General features: G+C 47.2%; 1 protein-coding gene across 3 annotated transcripts in view; it reads right to left on the bottom strand.

Moving 5' to 3' along the window:
* The window catches only part of EML5 (EMAP like 5), a 92,136-nt gene that overhangs the window by 3,174 nt on the left and 72,106 nt on the right, over positions 1 to 16,856 (bottom strand). For all 3 annotated transcript variants that reach the window (XM_040975191.1, XM_040975192.1, XM_040975189.1), the window contains 10 exons: positions 14,503 to 14,601; positions 12,482 to 12,502; positions 10,327 to 10,500; positions 9,437 to 9,645; positions 7,838 to 7,995; positions 6,247 to 6,361; positions 4,142 to 4,330; positions 3,799 to 3,971; positions 2,713 to 2,875; positions 1,058 to 1,161 (listed from right to left, as the gene is read on the bottom strand). In XM_040975191.1, the coding sequence (XP_040831125.1) occupies positions 1,058 to 1,161; positions 2,713 to 2,875; positions 3,799 to 3,971; positions 4,142 to 4,330; positions 6,247 to 6,361; positions 7,838 to 7,995; positions 9,437 to 9,645; positions 10,327 to 10,500; positions 12,482 to 12,502; positions 14,503 to 14,601 (1,405 nt within the window). The remainder of the gene's footprint in view (positions 1 to 1,057; positions 1,162 to 2,712; positions 2,876 to 3,798; positions 3,972 to 4,141; positions 4,331 to 6,246; positions 6,362 to 7,837; positions 7,996 to 9,436; positions 9,646 to 10,326; positions 10,501 to 12,481; positions 12,503 to 14,502; positions 14,602 to 16,856) is intronic.

Here is a 16,856-nt window from a genome sequence, read left to right as displayed (position 1 = left end):
TCCACTTCCCATCTGGCTCCCTGCTTGAGGCTGGGCCTAAGGCCTTGGTCCCCTACACTCCTGTGTGATACCTGTAGGGGCTCCTGGCTTCCAGTTTCCTGAGCTCTGGCCATTGCTGCCATGGGAAGGGAGCAAGCAGATGGAAGATCCGTCCCTTCTCTGCAGATCTGCCTTTCCAATAAAAAATTAAGAAATCCTTACAGCTTATAGGACATGTACATTAATTATCTTTTTAACTTTCAATCAATGCTTTTTTTTTAAAGTCATTTTTTAAAAAGATTTTTATTGCAAAGTCACATATATAGAGAGAGGAGGAGAGACAGAGGAAGATCTTCCGTCCGATGGTTTACTCCCCAGCTGGCTGCAATGGTCGGAGCTGAGCCAATCCGGAGCCAGGAGCTCTTCTGGGTCTCCCATGTGGATGCAGGTTCCCAAGGCTTTGGGCCGTCTTCAACTGCTTTCCCAAGCCATAAGCATGGAGCTGGATGGGAAGCGGGGCTGCTGGGATTAGAACCAGTGCCCACACGGGATCCTGGTGCATGCAAGGCGAGGACTTTAACCACTGCACTATTGCGCTGGGCCCAATCAATACTTTATGTAAGCTGTTAAAACTATTTTTCGAACTAAAAGCAATACTTAGCTATAGGAATTTCAAGGCCTTTTTCATTGACTAAAAGTGGTGGTTGCGGTTAGCTGTCATACAGCCAGCAAATCTGAATAAGGAATAAGGTATGATTTCTCCCAACTTCCTTTAGGAAAACAGTATGTTAACACCCAGTATGTGCTTATATTTAACATTTAGGAAAATAGGGCATCTTCTAATTTATAACTTTGATTTTTGCTCTTTTTGTGAGAACTCGATTTATCCTGAAACTGATAATGCTTGAAAAAGATCAGTAAAAACCAATTCCAGCATAAACTTATTAAGTTTATTCTCAAGGTTCATTAATAAAAACTCAAGCCATTCCACTGGTAATCATGAATTTTAACTTTTCAGAAACAGGTTTTCCCAGGCTTTCCGGCCTGCCAAGCCAGTTCTGAGAACTGAAGTAGTTACCTGGTCCAGGTGGCCCATGTAATCCTGTCAACAGCTGCAGGATCCAGAAGAGGTTTCCCTGAAGGCACTTCGTAGACATGCCGTTTGTAGCAGCCACTGGAAACCTTTGTCATGGGAAAATGAGACAAAGATTCTGTAAGGTGAGAGGCAAAATCCACCAGCAAATTCTACTTGATTACATGTCTAACAGGAAGAATGCGTGAAATGAGGCCTAGTGTTGTAGCCTAGTGGCAAAAGTCATCACCTTGCATGTGCTGGGATCCCATATGGGCGCCGGTTTGTATCCTGGTTGCTCCACTTCCCATCCAGCTCCCTGCTTGTGGCCTGAGGAAGCAATGGAGGACGGCCCAAAGCCTCAGGAGCCTGCACCTGTGTGGGGGACCCAGAAGAAGCTCCTGGTTCCTGGCTTCAGATTCAGTTCTGGCCATTGTGGCCGGTTGGGGAGTGAGCCAGCAGAGGGAAGATCTGTCTCTCCTCCTCTCTGAGAATATAACTTTCCAGTAAAAATCTTTTTCAAAGATATATTTTAACTTTTTTTGGAAAGTCAGATATACAGAGAGGAGAAGAGACAGAGAGGAAGGTCTTCTGATGACTCGCTCTGAAGACAGGAGTTTCCTCCAGGTCTCCCAAGTGGGTGCAGGGTCGCAAGGCTTTGGGCTGTCCTGGACTGCCTTCCCAGGCCGCAGGCAGGGAGCTGGATGGGAAGTGGGGCCTCCAGGATTAGAACTGTTGCCCTTATGGGATCCTGGCACATTCAAGGCGAGGACTTTAGAGACTAAGTTACTGGGCCAGGCCCAAAAATAAATCCTAGAAAAAGAATGCATGAAATGGGGCTGGCATCTGTGGTGAAGTGGCGAAAGCAGCCTCCTGGCCTCCAGCATCCTGTACAGGTGCCGGCATAGGTCTGGGCTGCTCCACTTCTGATCTAGCTCCTCCTGGGGAATGAACAAGTGGATGTCTCTTCCTCTGTAAATCTGTTTTAAAAAACTAAAATACAAGTTGTTACTACAAAAGGGAGAAAGGGCTGGCATTGTAGCCCTGTGCATTAAAACATGCCAACTGGGGGCTTGGCTGCTTCACCTCCAACCCAGCTTTCTGCTAATGTGCCTGGGTAAACAAGATGGCCCAGTGGCTGGGGTCGCTGCTGCCCACCCCGTGGCCTCCTGGATGGAGTTGCGCGTTCCTGGCTCTCACTTGGCTGTGGCAGCCATGTGGATGGTGCATCAGTGGATAGAAGATCTGTCTGATCTTTTGTAACTGCATTTCAAGTAAGCGAGATCTTGTATAAAAAATAATAAATGGAGAAAAAAGATTTAACGAGGATGAAATGGGGAGACGTAAGAGTAGGAGATCTGTGGGATGGGCAGTATACAACATGAAGACTGGCACGTTATCCAGTTGTATATATGTAGGATTTCTAGCAAGTGAGATTAGCTATTGGCATGATTAATTCATGGGTAAATGAGGTGACAGGATGTTCATCTTCAGTAACGATTTACTACTTAAAAACTCATCTCATCCCATCATGTTCACCCTAAGTATACCCAGTTAATTTAAGAAAGAACCAGTTACAGAGGTATTACGGAATTAATGCCGAGGCTACGGTGAGGTGCACAGGCGCCGGCCCGGGCAGCCTGGCACAGGGGGTGCTCTACCTGGAGGTACGAGCCGTCTGCTGAGAAGTCCATCTGAAGGACGAAGCTCGGGATGTCCTTGCAGTAGCTGATTCTGTTGAGAGCCGGGCCCAGCGTGAGGTCGTAGAAGTCCACAGAGTTGTCCCCGGAACCCACCGCCAGGTGTCGGGAGTCTGGGCTGAACCTGAACACAGCAGTACAGCACACACACAGACCTTAAACACCTGTGACGTAACTGGTCATGTACACTAAGATTACATTTATCTGTGTCCAGGAAACAAGAAGTCCCTGGCTCCCACTGCCTTCAGGATAGGTCTAGATTCACTCACCCCGATTCATCCAGTCCTGTCCTTCCCAGCACCCTTTCCTGGGAAATGCTCATTATTATTACTTCAGTAAGGGAGGATTAAGATGTGGAAAAAGTGATGGTAGCTGGGAACACCGCCTGCCCTGACTCGCCTCAGGTTACACTGGGAAGCTGGGGCACACGCAGGAGGGCAGCGTGGGGAAGTAGCTGGGCACCGTGGGGCATGCAAGGGCGGAGGGAGATCATGGTCATTGCAGGGGGATTTTACTGCGGAGGCCAGCTGACGCTTTGGCAGGCCCAGCTTACGGATTGTATCTCCTGGTCACATAGAAACAGCCAGTGGGAGCCACTGAAAAATCTAAATTCAGATTACATTTTATATTACTTGGGGATATAGTTGTTCAGTGAGAACGAGCTACATATTCCAAAAGGGACAAGAAGAGACAGGCTTGCACCTGGAATTAGCTTTCCAAGGTGACGGCTTCCGAAGGCTGGTGGCTCTCGGTGTTAGTGCTGGGAGGGGATTCCAGGCACACTAATGTGCCAGACCTGTCCAGTGTGACACCAAGCATCACCCAGGACTTAAGACAGTGTGGCATTGTGGTTGGTGCCTAGTGGCTCTGTAATTTAGCAGAGGAGAGTTATATAAGTTCTATAAGCAGCTAAATTTTGGCATAGCTGATGATATTTTAAAATATTCCCAGTCTTCCAGCTCTTGGCTGCTTTGGGTAAGACTTCTTCAAGCGCAAGCTTGATCCCCACAGTGTAGGTTTTTAGAAAATGTTCCTTTGTGGACTGACCTGATATCATGGATTGCACTCCGCCTGTCTCTCTTCTTTCCCCATATTTTCAGGGAGCTCACCAGTAAAATAATAAATTCTCCGTTTTTCATCCCAATAGCCACCATGTCCCCTTCAGGGCTGTAACACACAGTGCGGGCAGCATGTCCCAAATTCACCTTGTTTAACATCTTCTGCATGAGAACCAAAAGGGTAAAAGAAAACATTAAATGAAGTACTTACAAACTAAACCAATTTTATCTAAACTCCTTAGCATAATTCTAAGATGGTTAAGAGCTAGCAATGCAGGATTTCTGTTTTCTTAGAAACTGTTGATACTTCTCTGAAAGTTGCTTGTACCTACTTTATCGGCAATATCCCAGAGCCTCACTGTTCCATCTTCGGCAGCAGAAAGGAAGAAGTCCTTGGAAGGATGTGTTGCCAGGCCCCAGACGGGCCCCTCCATGTGACTGTGCACCAGCACGTTACACGCAGCATTCTTCTCCCCAACTTCAATGATCTCGGCATTCCGGGTCCCAACCAGTATCTTGCCCTAAAACACAAGTGAGAGCCTACACTGATGTGAGGCTAGTTACTTTTATTAATTGCAGCACTCTGTTGACGCACTGGCTTAGAACTCGAAGCTCATCTGCTAGCAGCTAAAAGGCCACAAAGTTCTCCTGTGCTGGTGACCGGGCAGGAGCGCCCGGGGCTCAGCTGCCCGCTGGAGTCACAGCTTTTCCCTGTGGTAGGAATGCCACCTGCATTCTTCAGTAATCAGTTTTTAAAAGATTGATTTATTTTTATTTGAAAGAATGATTTAGAAAGAGAAAGTAAGAGATCTTCCATCTGCTGGTTCACTCCAAAACTGGCTGGAGCTAGGCTGATCTGAAGCCAGGCCATAAGCAGGGAGCTGAATGAGAAGTGGAACAGGTGGCACAAGAACCAGGTGCCACTTAGGATGTCGGAACCACAGGCAGAGGCTTAGCTTACTCTCTGGCCTCTCAGTTTATTTTAGGTTCAGTTAGAGAGGGTGAGAGAGATCTACCTCCCGTTCGTTCCCCAAATGGCAGTGGCCATGGCAGAGCTAGGCCACTCAGAAGCAGAAGCTTCTTCCAGGTTTCCCACGTGGGTGCAGGGGCCTAAGGACTAGGGCCCTCTTCCACTGCTTTCCCAGGATAATTAACTGAGCTGGATCTGAAGTTGCGCAGTCAGAATTTGAACCGGTACCCAATCAATGTGCCCACATGACTGGCTTTATCCTCTGTGCTGCAGTGTTAGCCCCAATACTCAAAGGTCTGATTTTGACAGTAGTAATCCCAAGATCTCCAGAGGAGTAAATTCACGGATACATAAAAGTGGAATTTTTAGGTTAAAAAGTGTAGGGGTCAGCAGTGTGGTATAGCATGCCCAACTGTCACCTGCAGTGATGTTGGCTTCCCGTGTGGGTGCAGGTTTGTTTCCACTGCTTCACTTCCGATCCAGTTCCCTGCCAACGCACACAGGAAAGCAGCAGACGGCCTCAGCACTTGGGCCCTGCATGTGAGGGAGTCCCAGCTGCAGCCTGACCCAGCCCTGGCTGTTGCCAACTGGTAACAAACCACTGCATGGAGGGGCTCATTCTCTTCTCTAGCTCTGCCTTTCATATGAAAAATCTTTTTAAAAAAGTGTAAGTAAATGGAAACAATATGCAGACTAAAAATAACAACATGTATGCATGGTTTGTAGGCTTTTTCAAAGTGCATGTAGGGCCCGGCGCGGTGGCGCAAGTGGTTAAGGTCCTCGCCTTGCACGCCTGGGATCCCATATGGTTCTATCCCAGCAGCCCCGCTTCCCTTCCAGCTCCCTTCCTGTGGCCCGGGAAAGCAGTGGAGGACGGCCCAAAGCTTTGGGTCCCTGCACCCGCGTGGGAGACCCGGAAGAGGCTCCTGGCTTCGAATCGGCATAGCATCGGCCGTTGGCTCACTTGGGGAGTGAATCATCGGACGGAAGATCTTCCTCTCTGTCTCTCCTCTCTGTATATCTGCCTTTCCAATTAAAAAAAAAAAAGTGCATGTAACGGTTTTATAGGAACGTGTTGTGGGAAGTAGGTGAAGCTGCCACCTGCGACAGGAGCATCCCAGCCCTGAGTGCCCACGTGAGTCGTAGCTGCTCTGCTTCTGCCCAGCCCTGCAGCATGCCTGGGAAGATGGGGTCAGGTCTCTGCCACCACTTGGAACACTTGGAGGGAAGTCTCTGGCTCCTCAGCCTGGCTGTTGCAGCCCTTTGGGGAGTGATCCAGCAGAAGGAAGCATGCGTTCTTTCTCTCTTCCGAACATTCAAATAAATCTTGAAAATAACATGGTTTCAGCTAGGCTTCTCGTGTTCTCAGTGTGTGGGAATGCTGAGGACCGGATCCCTGCCAGGTGGGGTCCCACGGCTCAGCCAATGGCTCCTCGTGCAGCTCACAGCGGCCCCTTGCGGGCTTACCTTGCCTCTGCACACGGCGCGCACGCAGTCTGTGCTGTGGCCCGTCTCCAGGCGGAAGGCGCGGCACCGCCTCAGCTCCTGGTCCCACAGTTTCACCGCACCTCCTTCTTTGGACCTAGGTAGAAAACCACCACACCCCACAGTCATTCCCGGAAGCTCACGAGCAGAATACCAACATTTAAAAAAAATGGTCCTGATACAGACTTATTGCCAGTCTTCTCAACTTCCTTGAACAAATACAGCAGGTTCTGTATTTCAGTTGAAAAAACACATTTGAGTTCTAGCAAAGTTTACTTTGTGAAATAGTCTGACAGCACGCCTTCACCACCCTCCTCTGCTCTACTTCTCAACTGAGAATATGTACAAAACAGTTTGAAATGTTACAAGGGTAACTGAAGAACAAAGAGTAAGGTTACAGATGCTGCACGAGTGCTTTCATTTTAACAACCCAAAGAGAAACACATTTCTTGCCTGCCACTATCAAAATATCCCCCTGGGGGCGGGTGGCAGGGTGGCAGGGAGCTGTCGGCACCCCATCAGGGAACTTGGGTGAATCCCACTTCCTATTTGGCTTCCTGCCCATGCACCTGGGCTCCTGCCATCGCGGGGCAGACCAGGACAGAGCTCCTGGCTCCTGGGTCTGGCCGAGCCCGAGTCTGGCTGCTGTGGGCATTTGGGGAGTGAACCAGTGGATGGATGGAGGTCTGCCTCTCCCTCTCTGTGGCTGTGCTTTCCAAATAAACAAACCTGTAACAAATGTCCTGTTGGACAGTTCAAGAGACCAGGAGTGAACAGGGCTGGGCCCGACTAGATGACATGGAAAAGTCAAGTGTTGGAGGAATGTGGGAGAGATAAAACAGCTGTTACTGATTTTTTGGAAGTTCATCTGCTAGCTGAACTGCCTGTCTGCAGAAAATCACGCCCAAGTTCACCTGAGTTCCTTCCGGAGCTGAAAAGGAGGAACTCTTTGCTTGGGTTTCAAGTAAGAGGGTCCTTCCCATATGGGCAAGAGTTTAAATTCTGGCTGCCTCACTCCCAACCCAGCTCCCTGCTTATGTATTGGAAAAGCAGTGAAGATGACCGTGGGCCCCTGCATCCAGGTGGGAGACCCAAGTGAAGCTTTGGGCTTCTAGCTTTTATCTGGCCCAGTCCTGGCTGATGCAGCCATCTGGGGAGTGAACTTGCGGATGGGAGAAGCATATGTGTATGTCTCTCCCAACTCTGCTTTTCACATAAACAGATATTTAAAAAGAAAGCAGCAGGCAGCCTAGACACAGCCCTGTTCAGTGGCAAAGACTGCTGCAGGTCCTTCATCACTCAGTAGGCATGCGTACAGGCAGGACATGAAGGTAAATTTCTTATCTACCCCGCGGGAAAAATACCACTCCGGTTGGTAGAATTTAGATTACTCTGCATTATGCAACAAAAACCCCCAAACAAAAAACCACCTTGCCAGGAATTTCAGACCAGAATTGAGACTCAACAAAGAACACGAAAGGCAAGCAAGGAAGAGGGTTGCAGCCTGGAAGTGACCAGAACCAACCCAACGGCACGTGCACCCGGCGGGAGACTGAGCAGAGCGAGAACTCACGGCCTTTCCTTGCCACCCGTGACAATGAGTCCATCGCGCAGCGTGGTGTACATGGCAAACACGGGCCCGTTGTGCGCTCTGGCCACAACTCTGCACAGCATGTGATCTTTCCACACACAGACATCCCCACTGATGGTACCTGTAAACGTCAAGTTATTCTGAAAAGGAGTGGGGAGGGGGGAGATACACTCATCAAAAGGCCAAGGAGAGTTCAGAACAGCCGCGCCCTCCCAGGATGTACGCCTCGCATGCAGGGCCAGGAGGGGCCGCGCACCTGCCTCGGGAGGAGGGGACGGAAGCTGGAGGCTCCGTCAGGGCCTTTCCTGCTTCATGGGAGTAACCCTGGACACGCGTTTCCTTCCAGATCTAATATGTGCTAACACTATATTATTTCTTTACATTGCTTCTTTCTGTCTAGTACATAACTTAAAGGTCACAAACAGCCAAGTGAAAATGAGAAGAGGAGGAAGTTAAGCCATCGTTACAGGGTTTGGCAAGGAATTTCATCACAGAGAAATGAGATGACTGTACGCCACGTTACAGGAGTTGGTGGCTCGTGAGTTCACTCCAGCAGATCCGGGAGCACCATGAGCTCACACCTGCTGGCCGTCAGTGGGCGCCACGGACACCACGGTGCTTTGCCTCCCTTTCTTCCTTACGGCCCCTGGCACGGAAGCTTCTCAAACACTAAGCACAAGCCTGTCGTGTCAGGGGAGGGAACAGTCCCACTGTCTCGCTCCACGCATCAGTTAGCAGGCTCCAAGAGCTCACTCCTGCAGCTGTTCTCTATGGAGAACGGGCAGCTGATTGCATGCGGGGTTCGGATGAAGAAAGCCAGGTGGGCAAAGCCCATCCCAGGGGCTTTGGGATAAATTGCTTGTCTTATGTTACAATTACCTAAATATCCAACTGAACTACGTGTGACATGGCAATTTTTTTTTTAACTTAAATGTGTACTTAAACTGTTCTAAAATGATGATTTTCTTTAAATTATTGCATAAACACATAAATGCATTACTGAAGAAACTGCTTTTTACTGTATCAGATCAGAGCCAGGGCAGGGCAGGGCGCTCGGGCTAGAAGCCCAGCTGGGAGGGAGCCAGGACAGGGAGGGCTGTCTTGCCAGTGTCTCGTCAGGACTAGGAGTTGTGGTCCCAGCTCTGCTTCCCCCTGATTAAAGAGCCACGGGCCCTGCACAGGTCACAGTACAGGAAGACACTCAGCAACTGAAATCCTCAACGGATGCTTCTCGAGTTGCCTGCACTTCCTCTGACAAATGGCCAGAGGTCCAGGAAACACTGCTAGGAAGACAAACCTAGGGATGTTTCTGGTGACAATGACACGATTCGCGGAGCTTTCTGAGAATGCAGTGGCCCAAATGCTTCAGTGGACTGCTCGGTCCCTCTCACTGCCTTTCTTCCTCACTCCCTCGTTTCTCAACGTGTTAGATCTTCTCCAAGGACACGTATACGCCTGACTGCGACAGACAACACTCAGCCAACCCCAGCGGCCACATTCACCCTGGCGATGCGGCTGACCAGCAGCCAGCGTGGCCTCAGGAGCTACCACTACCCCGCGACACACATTCCAGAGACATACTGCACCAAACGCCACGGCGAGCATGGTCTGCATGCGGGCGTCCTCCAGCGTGCTCAGCAGCCCCTTTCTGCTGAGGAGAGCCCTTCCTGCCAGGGTCCAGAATTTCACGTGCTTCACTCCCACAGAGACAAACTGCGTGTCCGAATCCGGCCGGAACTCAGCCACGAAAATGCGCTGATTGTGTCCCGCTCTGCTGGCAATCCTGGCACCTGAACGAGATGCAAGCAAGTCGTGTGGTCAGTAGGAGAACCAGCGGAATCTCCCGCTGGGGTCAGCAGCTGTCCAAGATAAGCAGCTTGTGAAGATGTCCTTGGCCCGCTGCTGGGCGGTGGCAGGACTAGTCACTGGTTACCACCCCCACCCGACCTCGCAGCCAGGTGTTTGGAGTCCTCCCACCTCCAGGACCCATCATGGATTAAGGACCATGTTCACTAATGTTTTCTCCATTACTTTCTCTTTACATAGTTTTAGAATTCCCTCTAAAGCATACTGGCTAATATTCCCCTATTGCTATTCCATTCTGATTTTTAAGCTCTGTTTCATTTTCATTCGTTAAGACCCTCCATGGTCAATCATATTAATAATTAGCAAAGACACATTAACAGTGTCTGACAGAAAGGAAATGGCAGTGAGTCATTCATAATCATACATTTCAACAGTTTATCTGTAAGCTTCCAATTTCACAAGGTTTTTAATGTAGGACTCGCCCATAAGTCCCATCTGTAACCACGCCCCGTCAGGGATACAGGGAGCGGCAGCTTCAGTGGCCAACTCGAGACCGACATTACACGCAGAATTAGCATTCCTAGAGAATCCTTGTTTATAAAACATCTCACACACACACATGCACACACACGCACACACACACACACACACACACAGAATCCCACCTTCTTGCCATCTCCAAATAGTAATGGTGTGGTCGGGGTCTAGTCCCACGGACAGCAAGAGTTTGCCAGTAGCACTGAAGCTGACCGAACATACCCCCGTGGAGTGGTAGCATCTTAGTATAGAGAGGGTCTGCTTGTTCATTGCATCCCAGACGTGAACAGAAGGGGCGGTAGCTAAACAGAGACAAAAAGCCAAAAGTTATAATGCACCTGTTATGTTACCGGGTCTAGAGCTGAAACACCTGTGAAACAGGTACCCAGGAAAAACTGCACTGCGCTTAAGAATACAGCAATACTGAGACTTAATTTTAAAGCACAAAGGTAAAGGGGCATGAAAAGAAAAACACAGACTCTGTCTTCAGGCTACGCTGCAAAGACTTTTGAGAAAATATTGAGACAAGCACACCTGGCAACCACATGAAATAATTCCTCAACAAAGGCATGCTTGACATGCATTTTGACCACTCTGCATATATACAGAGTATTTAGACACGTGTGCGTTCAGCACAAGTCTCCAGTCAGCACTGGTGCGATGAGCAGCGGGCGTCACTGAGAAGGGATGGGCAGCCGTGGGCACAGATACCCCAGAAAGCACTGCAGATACTTCAGACTTCTCAAAAATGGTTTAAAAGACTTCTTTTAAAATAGGATTTTACAGGGAAGATAAAACTGTACATCATTGAAAAATGTTTGTTGCTGGCTATAATGCCGGCTCCAGCATTATAGCATTTGTTCCTCCTTGGCGCTCCTTGGGAATGCTGGTTCGAGTCTCAGCCGCTCCTCTCTCCAGCCAGTTGCCTGCTAACGGCCTGGGAAAGAGCAGGAGGCGGCCCAGGTGTTGGGGGCTTGTCACCCACATAGGAAGCGTGGATGAGGCCCCTGGCTGTTGATGTCAGCATCATACCTAGGCTCTCCGGTATGCTGGTGACACTAGTGCTGTGGCCCTGCTTAGCATCGTCTGCCTTTAGTCTTGACTGTTGCATGTAGCAGTGGGTGCCAAAACCTGGCCCTTTGTGTTTGCATCATGGCCTGAAAAATGCCTCAGGAGCTGCAGTTTCAGCCCAGAAAGTACATTTGCTGCAAATACGTTTGGGAGTGGGGATCCTGCTGCTTTTGTTTTTGACAACGTGGTATTCAAACATTTGTTAGCAAATGATTTTTATCAAAGTTTCACTTGAGCACACTGTCACCTTGTAATTTCAGATTAAATTCATTATGAAGACAGTATCAAACAGACAATGGAAGTTTCCAAAGCTATCTGGTGCTCAGTACCAGTCATTGAGGGTGGTATTTCTTATTCAGAAATTCTTTAAAAAAAGAAAAATTCCAATCTTGGCTCTGAGTTTAAAAATTGCAAAGAAACTTCCCTGCTGATCCACCACTGAGCTGCTGTGTGGGAGGGCAAGTCAGCTAGCTGGCTTCCATCTGTAACAAACTCCCAGACATGATTGACAGATAAATCTACGGGCAAATAAATTAACCACCACAACTCCCAGACGAAAGCTGCAGGTTCAATAACAAACAATATGTTGAAACACTGTTAACAATTGCCTGCTGATGAATGCATTATGAGTAAGTACATATTTGAACACCTTATACTGTTACTGGCTTTGTAAATTTAGTCAACTATCTGTTTATTTATTTAATTTTTTATTGCAAAGTCAGATATACAGAGAGGAGGAGAGACAGAGAGGAAGATCTTCTATCCAATGATAAGTGACCGCAACGGCTGGAGCTGAGCCAATCCAAAGCTCAGCTTCCTCTGGTCTCCCCCGTGGGCACAGGGGCACAAGGCTTTGGGCCGTCCTCCACTGCTTTCCCAGGCCACAAGCTGGGAGCTAGATGGGAAGCGGGGATGCCGGGATTAGGTCCTGGCGTGTTCAAGGTGAGGACTTCAGCTGCTAGGCTACCGCCCCGGACCCTCAGCCCTCGGCAGGTTAGAAAGTGTCAAAACATTCTTGTGATTAAATCAAGCAATGTGTGTGAAGTGCTTACAACACTGAGAACTCTTGCTTCTTTTAAATTATTATTGAAATTGAACTCAGTGTAACATTACAATGATACATTCTTCATGTTAAAAAAATTCACAGGTTTCACAGAATGAGACATTTGAATCGTGCATAGAACTCAAGCAGGAACTGTTCCATATCCTTACCTGACATTTCTGCTGAATCACCTACAATGGAAAAGTGGCAGAAACATCATTATCCACAATGCATCAACTGTTACAGGAAAATCTGAAAAGGCTCAGTTATTATAGTTCTAAATAAGTTAAATAAAGTGTCATATGCAAAACCAGCTTCACTATATTACACTCAGCAGTGAAAGTACCCCTTTAATTATACATAGATTTCAGCATTTTATGGGTTATCTTTCCACCTTTGTAAACAAAATCTTGGTATTCCACGAGTTACATGAAATTTTAATTGTAATAACCTTTAAAACAGTTTTGTTATGATTCCCACTGACAGGAGCTTTAGTTGGGTTTACACGAGGCTCTGCCAGCGGCTGTTCGGGAGTGTTACTCTCTGCAGGAAACAATCAGAGCTACACCTTGTGTAAAACACGATGGTGAGATGAGTTCTTGTGTGACTCAAAAAGGTAAGAGTTCTTCAAAGATTTCTACATGAGTAAAATGCACGCCTGATGTGTATGAGGTGGCTAAGAAAATGTGAAAGTCTATATTCATATTCATGGTGGAAATGCCTCTTCAGCAAATGTTTAAAAGTGACAGTCTTCAGCGAGAAAGAAAAAAACCTGAGGAATCCACTGGGGATAAGTGATGCTTGCACGTTGAGACCACCTGTAACTGATAAAATACCACATAATCAAGTGTTTCAATTCGTCTACAATCTACATTAACAAGAAGATCCATGAACAAGTTGTCTGAAACTGTGATTGAATCAATATTTCACATATATGGTACATGATACATTTGTTGAACAAATGAATTTACTCAGTAAAACAAATGGAGCAATACCTACACGCCATGAGGCTCTGAGTCAGCTGCTTAGATAATGCAGATAAGCCTCACGGGCCTCACGCTGGGACACAGTGAAGACTCTCCTTTTTCAAAACACTAGGCACAGAAGCAGCTAGACTTCCATATGCTTACATAAAGATCAGAATGTTTTCGTATAACAGTGGGTGCAATGGTCTACTTCCTTTTAAATGTAGAAAACAGCACAGAAAGGAAACGTACAGGGGTCCGTGTGGAACAGCTGGAGATCCAGGCAACCCAGGGACCATGTTTCTGACTGATCAAGTTGGCACTTGTGTGGGTGAGTGCGTGCCAGGATGGGTCTCGGCTAACTTAGCTTAAGCGAGGGGCAGCGGGAGCAGCTTCGGCACGGGTCTAGAGCCTCGAGACCCCCTTGGTTTCAGTGTATGCCTTCAAAGTCTTCTTGCTTGACGGCATCCTGAGACCCCGTGGACCCATGCGTGCAGGTGGCAAGAAGCCTGAGGCCCTCGGGGTATTTTCCCCTCTCCCTTAACCCTTTCTGGTAATTTGGGTACTTTCCAGTAACTTGGTCACCTCCTCTCCCTGCCTACCCTGGCCCATACCCATCTTGTGATAAACTTGTGATACTTTTGTAATAACTCCAGGATGCGGGTGAATTATGTAAGTTGTGGTGGGCTACACAGTATCACCTGGCAAAGTATGTGAGAGTTGTGCTGATTGGCTAGGTTTATATATGATAGCTGCTTATATCCAGCAGAAATACTGTTACTACCCTGAGGCTTCTTTCTCCTGACCCCACCCTATATAAGCTTGTGCTTGTTTTTTTAATAAATAGACAAGTTTACCGTAACTGTCTCTGGTACTTCTCTATTGAGAATGCTGTTGCCGCACCATGTTCCCTGAGTGGGTGGTCTAAGGCCAAGACCCTCCATGCCGAAATTAGAAATTCTTATCAGAGGACTAAATCCGACTATTTCAATCATCACAAAATCGTTTATCTTAAATTCAAAGGTGTCTGAATTAATTTACGTGATCAGAGTGGTGACAGAAAGGGAACATCAAGGAAGCCAGAGAGCCGGGGGTGCTGTGTGCACAGGGAGCTTCTGCACAATGGATGGAGTTTTAATTTCTTCCTCGGGTATTGTTTGTTTGTTTTTTTTAAAGAAATAAAACAAATGTTTCAAATTACTTCTTTTCAAAATACAGAAACATACCTACTTGGCCAGTTGCCACAACGTTGGTAAATTTGGGATGCTGATTTACAGTGAGGCACAAAATATCATCATTATGTTCTTGATAAAAACTCTGAGTTCCTGTAAAACAGAATTTGAGAATTAACTTTGAACGTTTTAAAGTGGAATAGACATATTCCAATAAGGACATTTTTTTGCTTGTTCAGGATATATTTTAGATTATTTACAATGTCTATTCACACCATCATGAAGACAGAAAAATGAATCAGAAGTCTTCACACACACACACACACACACACACACACACACACACACACACACACACACACACACAGTGCCATATGAGAATTAAGGATCAAAATGTTACAGGCACTCAGATCAAAAGATTCTTCTCTTGGGGACACGGCATCCCTAAACTAAGCTGGATGGACCCCGAGAAGACCTTTCTATGCAGAGAAACGCACAAAGTAAAATGCAAGTCAAGGCACAAAGGACAGGCAGCCTTGGGTGTGCATCTAGATGGCTTGCTTGGCCCAAGTATAGGACCACGAAGCAGAAAAAGTGAGTAATACGCTTAGAAAGGCATGGTGGGGCTGGAATGATGGAACATCTTAGAAATGTTAATTATCATTCTTTCTGTTTTGATTTCCTAAAGGTTCATGCACAAACCAGTGGTATTTTTGTGTTTAATAATGTGGCTATGTATATTCCTGTTTCACATTTACCCTGTGACTCAGAGGGAGGCACTCGAGTTTTTTGATTCAAGTAGCAACATGGTTGACCTAGATGTAGTGACAGTGAAGAAACTGCAGAGGACTAGGACAGTCACCCACGTGGGGGACAACAGAGATGGCTTGATCCAGTGACGCGAGGACGTGGGAAATGAGGCCAGAGCAGTCAGCTGGACTCAGACAGCAGAGAGTGATGAATTCCAGGTTCTCCACAAACAGAACAAAACAGAATTCACCAACTATAATTCACAGACCAAGTACATATGCTTTTTAAAAACCTTCTCTTCAAAGTGAAATGCGCTTTGGGGCCAGTGCATTGACTCAACTGACTAATCCTCCATCTTCAAGTGTGTCATCCCAATAGGTGCTAGTTTGTGTCCCAGCTACTCCAACGCCTCATCCAGCTCTCTGCTTGTGGCCTGGGAAATCAGTGGAGGGTGGCCTAAAGCCTTGGGACCCTGCACTCCTGTGGCAAACCTGGAAGAGGCTCTTGGTGCCTGGCTTCGAATTGGATCAGCACCAGCTCTTGTACCCGTTTGGAGAACGAGCCAGTGGATGGAAAATCTTTCTGTCTCCCTTCTCTGTAAGTTTCATTTCCAGTAAAAATAAATCTTTAAAAAAAAAGTGAAATGTGCTTTCAGTTTTCTAGAGCTAAGTCCAGCTGAAGGGACAAATGAGTAGCTATGTGTGGTATGTGCTGTTGGCTAGGTGGTAGAATATCAGCTCACAGATAAAGACTTCTAGACCAAGAACACAGAATGGGTTCCCTAACTGGCAAGAGAGAACTTAACCAGAACTGCAGCAGATGCTCCGCTTCTCAGCATTTCACCATCAGAAAGGTGATTAACTACAAGCCATAACGTTAAAGACAGGACCTGGCATGATAGCCTGGTGGCTGAAGCCTTGCCTTGGTCCACTGGGGTCCCATGTGGGTACTGCTCCACTTCTTATCTGGCTCCCTGCTTGTGGCCAGGGAGGGCAGTGGAGGATGGCCCAGGGCCTTGGAACCCTGCACCCGCATAGGAGACCCGGGGGAGGCTCCAGGCTTGAGAGTGGCTCAAGCTCTGGCCGGGGTGGTTACTTGGGGAATGAGCCAGTAGATGGAGGATCTTTCTGTTTTTTCCTTCTCTCTGTGAATCTGCCTTTCCAGTGAACAATAAACAAATCGTTCTTAAAAAGATTAAAGACAAACTTATAATAACAAACATGAGTTTTGCATTCATTCCTTTTCTTATCTTTTAAGAAAAGATTTTCTTCCAAAGTACTACTTTTAAGATGGCACACATTATTGATGGAAACTCGTCACTGATTTTCCGGTTGATGCTGGAGAATCCTTCTCTTTAGGGAATCAAAACAGAAAGATCACGCTGCTTAGTCCTGACCGGGGCTGGGGGATGACTGATGGCTACGTGATCAATCTCATTTCAAACTTCATAAACTGAAAATTAAATACTTCCTGTCACCAATCGTATTATCACATTGGTCCTCAAATGGTGCTAAAAGAACTTTGTTCTTCAGCAATCCAGTTAGATAAACATCAAGAAACAGTATCGTAATTTCTCGGACCAAACAAAGTATCATTGGCACAGCCAAGGACAAGCAGCTTTATAAGGCCTCGGTGGGACCAGCCCTGCACCAGTCACC

Source organism: Ochotona curzoniae, unplaced genomic scaffold (assembly GCF_017591425.1).
Source record: "Ochotona curzoniae isolate NIBS_2020 unplaced genomic scaffold, NIBS_Ocur_1.0 contig_2688, whole genome shotgun sequence".
Classification (NCBI taxonomy): Eukaryota; Metazoa; Chordata; class Mammalia; order Lagomorpha; family Ochotonidae; genus Ochotona; species Ochotona curzoniae.
This window is presented reverse-complemented; position numbering and strand designations above follow the sequence as displayed.